Source organism: Thalassophryne amazonica, chromosome 2 (genome assembly GCF_902500255.1).
Source record: "Thalassophryne amazonica chromosome 2, fThaAma1.1, whole genome shotgun sequence".
NCBI classification, from domain to species: Eukaryota; Metazoa; Chordata; class Actinopteri; order Batrachoidiformes; family Batrachoididae; genus Thalassophryne; species Thalassophryne amazonica.
In genome coordinates this window covers 24,377,859-24,386,335 of record NC_047104.1, presented here as the reverse complement: position 1 = coordinate 24,386,335, position 8,477 = coordinate 24,377,859, and the positions used below count along the sequence as shown (strand labels likewise).

General features: G+C 43.6%; 1 protein-coding gene across 1 annotated transcript; it reads left to right on the top strand.

Annotated features, from left to right (window-relative positions):
- The first annotated feature begins 4,363 nt into the window (after window positions 1–4,363).
- kbtbd13 (kelch repeat and BTB (POZ) domain containing 13) lies at window positions 4,364–6,149 on the top strand. The gene has a single exon (XM_034160881.1). The coding sequence runs from the start codon at window positions 4,566–4,568 to the stop codon at window positions 6,036–6,038; it is 1,473 nt and encodes a 490-aa protein (XP_034016772.1). The 5' UTR covers window positions 4,364–4,565; the 3' UTR covers window positions 6,039–6,149.
- Window positions 6,150–8,477: the final 2,328 nt, after the last annotated feature.

Sequence of the window (8,477 nt, the reverse complement as noted above, 5' to 3'; positions counted from 1 at the left end):
GAATTCACTGAAAAACTCCTTTGTCCCTCAGGGACAGACAGACAGACTGTACAACTCCTCACTCACAGGGAGGAGGAGTAACAGGAAGACAGGGGACAGGAAGGAGAGGAACAGTAGTAGCCAGTAAACCAGTACTGATCAGAATATCTGGTATTTATATTGTGTGTTTAGTTAAACAAGACTCACAATAGCTTAGGGGAGGTGATGCTCTACTAGTTAAAGGGTTGGGCTTGAGACCAGAGGACCCTCGGTTCAAATTCCAGCCTGACCAGAAAATCAATAAGTGCCCTTGGGCAAGGTCCTTAATCCCCTAGTTGCTCCTGGTGTGTAGTGGGCGCCTTGCATGACAGCACCCTGACATCGAGGTAAATGTGACGCATTGATGTGTAAAGTGCTTTGAGTGTCTGAGGCAGATGGAAAAGTGTGATATAAATGCAGTCCATTTACCATTTATTTATATTGCAAACTGTTTTTCTTTTTTACTTTGACTTTTGATACTGTGTGTGCTTCTTACCCTGTATGCTGCTATACAATGCTGCTGGAACCTCAATTTCTCTGAGGGATTCTTCCCAAGGTTATCAATAAAGTTCTATCTAATCTAATATTATCTCTAATCTTGGGACGATCTCCATACATTTTTCTGTAGGCCATGGTACACTGAGTGTTGTATCCTTAAGTGGTACCAGTTAGGTCAGAATTGGCTTCTGGCTCATGGATGACTCTGATTATGGCAGCAAAAGAACAGGTCCTTAGCACCAGGTCCATAGAGGCAGGGGTCTACCATATTGGACATGACCCAAGGTGCAGGATGTGCAACACCCCTGAGCAAACAGTGGCAAGTCGCAGCATGTAAGTTGGGACAGTGTACACTGAGAGGCACAACCAAGTAGCTGGGATAGTGTACAGGAACATGTGTACAGAATACAGACTGGAAAAACAAACGTCCAAGTGGTGAACACCAGCAAAGACGGTTGAGAACAGCAGAGTTAAGGTGCTGTGGGATGTTCAGTTTCAGACAAACAAACAGGGCATGAAAACCAACCACACATAGTGGCAGTTGACAAAGAGCAGAAAAGGGCAGCTGTACAGCCGTAGATGTTGCAATTCCAAGTGATAAGCGCATGAGAAGATCGAGAAGCAGCTGGGGCTGAAGGAAGAACGAGAAAAGATGTGTAGCATAAAGGCCACAGTGGTCCCATTGCTAACAAGAACTCTCAGGATCCCCAAACTGTGACCCCAAACTAAGAAAATAATTCTGGGTGCAGTATGTGAGGTCCAGAAAAGTGCAGTCCTACGGGGGCTGTTCATTAAAGAGTTCCCCTGACCAACTTCTGGTTATTGTAGGAGGCTGTAGGAGTGCTCATATATAACAACACATAGCTCTGTAGGTCACATGCACGCAGTAATTTGCAGCCCTGATCTCCCAACAGTGTCTCTTTTACAGGTGCTAAGGGTGAGTCATGTGCCTTAAAGGAGCCAGTTAAACACAGAGCGGTATCCAGTTCCTGTACTTGAGAGGCCACACACCACGGGAGACGTTCAATGACATAAAAGACACTTCTGGGGTGGATCCATCGTATGACACAGTCAAGCACGGGCAACATCAGCTCAAGTGTGGTCAGACATTGGTGGAAACGGCTCCCATTCCCTGGCTACCCCAGTCCACCACTGGTCAACTCAACTCAACTGAAGTTCCGTTATGGCACCCTGCTCCACATGCAAAAGGGACACTCTTAGGAGTTCAGGGCTGCAAATTACCACGTGACCTATAGAGATATGTGTTGTTATGCATGTGCAGTTTCAGCCTCCTACAATAACCAGAAGCTGGACGTGAGAAATCTTTAATGAACAGCCCCCGTAAGAGCAGCTAAGATACCACACAAACCCCCCAGGCCTCTGAGGAGCACCACCACGAGGTGTGAAAACTATTCATTCATTGATTTATTTGAATGTGAAACAGATGTTTGTTACTTAGAATAGGGTTTCCCATAGGATGCTGTGAGACCGCAGTGGATGGACCTTCACCCTCAAGGAAGATGTGGGCGAACACTCTCACACAAGAAAATTTTGTGAAGTTAAATACTACTTCAATATGGTGTACTGTCTGACCAAAACTAACAGCCTGCAACTATGTAAAGGTTTGTGCTCTTGGATGTAATTTTCTGCTCTGGTCATAATTTAATCCTAAACATTCTGGTTACATAAGTGGTCGTGAGGCAGAGTGCAAGGCAGCTCACAAACGGCCAAAACAAAAGTATATTTCACCAACAAAAGAATTGTAAAAAAAAAAAAGTAAAAATTGTTAGTTATAACATTTAAAAAACTGATGAGGACAGCACATCATCACTGTCCTGAAGAACTTTATCATATGAACAGTTACACTTTTAGCCAAACACGGTTACTTTACTTTTTCAATTTTCTGCAATGTTATATTCTTATTCCGCTACACCTCAAAGATACATATTATACTTTTTATACTGAACTACATTTGTCTGACACCTTCAGCTTCTAGTTTTGTGGATTCAGATTAGCAGTACAAAATATAATCAATAAGGATCAATTGGCTCACTGGAGAAAATTCACAGTCTCAGCAGCTATATATCAATTCAGATATAAAATAAACACAAATAAATTTAAACTTGTACCATGTTTACCATCTGCAACATTAAAGCAATGAAAATACTAGTGCATCAGTTATCATAATCCAGTAGTATATATTGTTCTGAAATGGCTAATTCCACATAATAAGGACTTTGGTGTATACACACACACGCACATATATATATATACACTCAACAAAAATATAAACGCAACACTTTTGGTTTTGCTCCCATTTTGTATGAGATGAACTCAAAGATCTAAAACTTTTTCCACATACACAATATCACCATTTCCCTCAAATATTGTTCACAAACCAGTCTAAATCTGTGATAGTGAGCACTTCTCCTTTGCTGAGATAATCCATCCCACCTCACAGGTGTGCCATATCAAGATGCTGATTAGACACCATGATTAGTGCACAGGTGTGCCTTAGACTGCCCACAATAAAAGGCCACTCTGAAAGGTGCAGTTTTATCACACAGCACAATGCCACAGATGTCACAAGATTTGAGGGAGCGTGCAATTGGCATGCTGACAGCAGGAATGTCAACCAGAGCTGTTGCTCGTGTATTGAATGTTCATGTCTCTACCATAAGCCGTCTCCAAAGTCGTTTCAGAGAATTTGGCAGTACATCCAACCAGCCTCACAACTGCAGACCACGTGTAACCACACCAGCCCAGGACCTCCACATCCAGCATGTTCACCTCCAAGATCGTCTGAGACCAGCCACTCGGACAGCTGCTGGAACAATCGGTTTGCATAACCAAAGAATTTCTGCACAAACTGTCAGAAACCGTCTCAGGGAAGCTCATCTGCATGCTCGTCGTCCTCATCGGGGTCTCGACCTGACTCCAGTTCATCGTCGTGACCGACTTGAGTGGGCAAATGCTCACATTCGCTGGTGTTTGGCACGTTGGAGAGGTGTTCTCTTCACGGATGATGCGAAGGAGATGTGTTGCACTGCATGAGGCAAATGGTGGTCCCACCAGATACTGACTGGTATCCCCCCCAGTAAAACAAAACTGCACCTTTCAGAGTGGCCTTTTATTGTGGGCAGTCTAAGGCACACCTGTGCACTAATCATGGTGTCTAATCAGCATCTTGATATGGCACACCTGTGAGGTGGGATGGATTATCTCAGCAAAGGAGAAGTGCTCACTATCACAGATTTAGACTGGTTTGTGAACAATATTTGAGGGAAATGGTGATATTGTGTATGTGGAAAAAGTTTTAGATCTTTGAGTTCATCTCATACAAAATGGGAGCAAAACCAAAAGTGTTGCGTTTATATTTTTGTTGAGTATATATATATATATATATATATACACACACAGACACACACACTTTGACCTTTGACCAAACTACTCCAAAATCTAATGACCTTTAACCCTAACTCAAGTAATATTCCCTCCCAGTTTGAAGGAACTCTGTCCAACTGTCTCACACACACACGTTCCTGAAACTATATCTGGATCATTATCCAAATGCAACGCTTCATTTAGTTTTGAAAACTGGTGTTTGTCCACAGTTGACCACAGACAGAAAATTGCTGGAATACTGACACACATGTAAACAAGAACCCAAATAAGCTGTTTTATTGTTGTACTTTGACTTTTCCTGATGCTGAAGGACAAATGTTCAGCTGTTGCTGAACTGTCCCTGCAAACAATATCAACAAAAATCACAGGCACATTCAGACCATCGCTGTACTGATTCGTCTCCTATTTCAGTGCTGCTGTCTGCTTTGGCTGCATGTCATCATCATGTATAAGCCCGCTTGCTATGTATAGAGTCTGGCCTCATCACTGTCAGAACAAACAGCGAGTGCCGATTCAGGGTCCAGGCACGAGGCATTCCATCTCTTTACCACAGATATGCGGGATCTCAAGCTCCTTCAAACTTGGTGTGTTTCATTTTGTGAGCTCTTTGTTCAACTGGGGATATAATGTAGCTCTGCGGCAGTATGGTGATGGAGTCTAACAGCTGTCCAGGACTCTGTGCACCACAGGACCGCCTGAGGGTGAACATTGATGGCAACATTTTTTTGGTGGACAAAAACCTTCTAGATGACCACTGTGAGTACTTCAGGGCTCTGTTCCGCTCAGGAATGAGAGAATGCCAACAAGGGGAGATTCATTTACAGTCCGTCGGGGTTCTGGGGTTCCTTGTCATGCTGCAAGTCCTGTACGGGGACCAACCAATACTAAACAGTGACCAGATTGTGGAAGCCATTGAGTGCACAGCTTTTCTTCATGTCCCAGCTCTCTCGAAGCACCTGAACAATATTATCGACTCTGATAACTGTGTCCTCATGTACCACACGGCTGCCACCTATGGAGCGTGGGAGATCTACCACCATTCGGCTCTCTTCATCAGGGACATGTATTCTGACCTGCAGAGTGCCGTCCAGACTTTACCCAAGCAGCTGGTAGAGCACATCGAGTCCCTCTCTCCAAGCTCCTACATGGCCATGTGCAGCCACTCGCCATCCAGTGAGCTGCTTCCTGACTCCCAGAGGACCATTTGTTATCTGGATGAAGAAGACAAAGAATGGAAGGTCTACACACATCTACCTGCAAACATCAGCACTACAATGGCGGGCGTGGCTGTACTTGACAACAAACTTTATATCATTGGAGGGGTGCATGATGTCAGCAAGAAGGTTGCAGAGACGGGTTTCTGTTATGACCCTATGAGCAATACGTGGACAACATTCTGCGGTCCCCAGCGGCCGCGCTATAACTTCAGCCTCATAGGTCTCAAGGGCTGCCTTTATGCTGTAGGAGGTGAGTACGAACTGAACGCTTTGTCATCCATGGAGCGGTACAGTGTGTCTAATGAGAGCTGGAGGTTCGTGTCCCACCTACCCTGCCCTGTGGCATCAGTGGCTTTTGCTGTGGCTATGAGCAGGATATTTATCTGCCTATGGAAGGGACAAGGAGCTTCTGACATTTACGAGTATGTGCCCGAAAAAGACCAATGGATTCTGGTCACCACACTCATCCGTGATCGGAGCTATGCTCTTTGCATGGTGGCCCATAAGGACAACCTGTATGTGATGCGTAACGGACCGTGCGGGGACTTCTTACTGTGTGCCATGGACTGTTACAACCTGAGTTTGAAGCAGTGGACAGCCATGCTGGGCCAGTACGGGAACAGCAAAGGTTCTCTGTTCACGGCTGCAGTAAGAGGAGACTCTGTGTTCACCCTCAGTCGAAAGGTGACCACTGAGTACACAATAGAGGCCAACAGATGGCGGACCAAGTGTGAGATGAGGGGCTTTGGAAGGATTGGGTCTATATATACTTTTCTAATGCGACTGCCTAAAGCCACCATTTCCCCGACAGGAAGGCATCCATCGCTGAGTCAGTGTCAGAATGTTGAAGTTGTTGCTGATGGTCCAAAATACCCAATGAGATGCTCTGAAAATTTGTGAGCCATCTGCATTAGTTGCTCAATGATGCACTTTTTTCATGTTCCTGTGGTCATACTTGGAGTGTAATGCTGTTCATCTTATATTTTCTACATTTATATTCCACAAACTATTTCTCTTCATAATCCCTGAAAGAATGGAATATTCCAGATTGTCATCTAGGTGCATGTAGACTGGGTAGTGAAGAAAAACTGAAAAATCTATATTGTAACTGTTATTTTACATTACCTTTATCTTGAAATAAAGCTGGTATTCAAACAGACTTAACACACATTGTTTATTTCATTTTCTTTATTCACTGACTCCAATGAAGGGTCACGGTGGGCTAGAGCCGATCCCAGCAGACACAGGGCCTGAGGCCACACAGTGTTTGGCAAAATTAAATGTGTGCAGTAGAAGAAAAATATGAAAAGTTTATGTAAACTTAAGTTCATAAAAAAGATAGTACAGGGACAGGTCAAACCTGATCAACTTTGACCTGACATGCACTGAACTTTGTGAATGTACGCTTGAGCACATACAGACCCTGCTCTGTAACCTTTAAATAAGACATTCATAAACTGTCATGGTAGGTCACCACAAGGGCGAACAAATCATATCTGTTATGTGTCGACGCGGATTGAGGAGCGAACCTGCGTCAGACAGAACCCAGCGCTAAAAATAACCAGAAAGCGGTTCCAACAACAAAAACAATTTATTTTTCACCTGTGCCTAAATAAAATGTACAAAACCAAAACCAACGTCCTTCTGGAGGAGTGACTGCTGGCACGCTCTCCAGCGCCCGCAAGGAGAGAAGTCCGGCGCTCCTGGACCCACTACCACCAGACAAACACCCCCCAGGTGGACACGACAAACTGACTCTCTGTGAAGCAAAGAAGATGTGAGGTAAGTCAGCAGTTACAACAATATCTTTCAAAAGACACACGCTATCAGCAACACATTCAGGTCTGTACTTTTTATCTTTATGCAAATGAGCAGCTTCTCACAACAAGTGGAGGATCACTTATCCTGCACGCCACAGCAGTGAGAAGCAAGCTGCACAATTCTCATCACAATTCAAGTATACTGTGTAACAAAACACCAAGTTACTATCAACAATTAGTCAAATACTTAATTACCTTTAATGTGTGCTGACAGCATGTGTCCTCACCCTTCCTTGCTTCACGGCTCGATGTGTCAAACCCAGGTGCGGTCCTCAGCGTCTCACAAACGAACATCACAAGGTAGAGTTCCCGGCAGTTCTGCTTGAATCACACATGCCTTAAAAGCAGAACGCCATCCAATTATCTGCTTCAGCTGAAAGTCTTTAAGGTTGCATGTGAGCACCAGTCACAGGTGCTTCACATGATGTTGATGAGGGTGAGGATTCTTCAGCCAGCACCTTCTCCACAGACAAATCAGTTTCCATGCCACCTGAGGAGCAAAGAAAAGAAAAGAACACCAAAACATCCAGCCACACCCCCCAACACACAACAATATCAAAGCTTTGGAAGCATTGATTTTGAAACAGTGATGTTTTGAAGCTCCAATTAGCAAAGCTCAAGGTTTCTACCTTTTAAAACAGACTCTGGAACAATGTTCCAAACATGGGTGTTTAAAAGGTTTCTAAATTCATTTTGAAGCAAGTTTCAAGTTAGCCATCACAAACTTGCAGTACAGATGAAAGTGTTCAGTCCGTTTTCTAAATCTGGTTTTACTTTCCTATTCAGTGGTATAAATTACCCTGTATTTTTAATTTAGTAGTCATCAAGTTTGTCCTCGTGTTTGTTAGCTTGTTAGCGTGCTGCAGCACGATGTTTTGTGGTGTACGTCGGAAAATGTTAATTCCAAGTCTGTATTTCCGATGTCCTTTCTAAATGCGTTCCTGTGCATCTGCTTGGGAAAAAGAACATCGAGCTCCTCTCTCTGATATTTTTGTTCTCCACTTGAGAGGGGGCTGTTACAAGTTTGCAAACCATCACAGTACTGAGAGCAGCACCGAGACACACAAATTAAGTCAGGACCCATCAGAGACGTTTATTATATAAAACCACCATCAAACACTACATACAAGTTCAAAACAAAAAGGCTGATGTTTAGTGCTCACCGTTTCATCATTAGATGTTCCTTTCACTTAGTCACAAGGTGATGGCATTTATTGTGTTTGGTTTATGTGGCGTTGTCAAGAAAGGCATCCAGCATAAAAATTGTGCCAAATCAATATGCAGATCTGCTGTGGTGACCTCATGTGGAAAAAAAAGAAACCAAATTAACTTCCTAGTTACTGAGTGCACAGGCTGACTGAGACTCTTCACTTTAAATCTGGTGTGACGAGCCAGAGTGAAAAACAAGGGAGCAGCCGAAGGAACTTAACAGACAAGCTACAGTGTATATAGTCCACTTCAATGTAACAATATTTTTAACTATTTTATTTTTACTACTGTACAACTAGTAGATGCATCA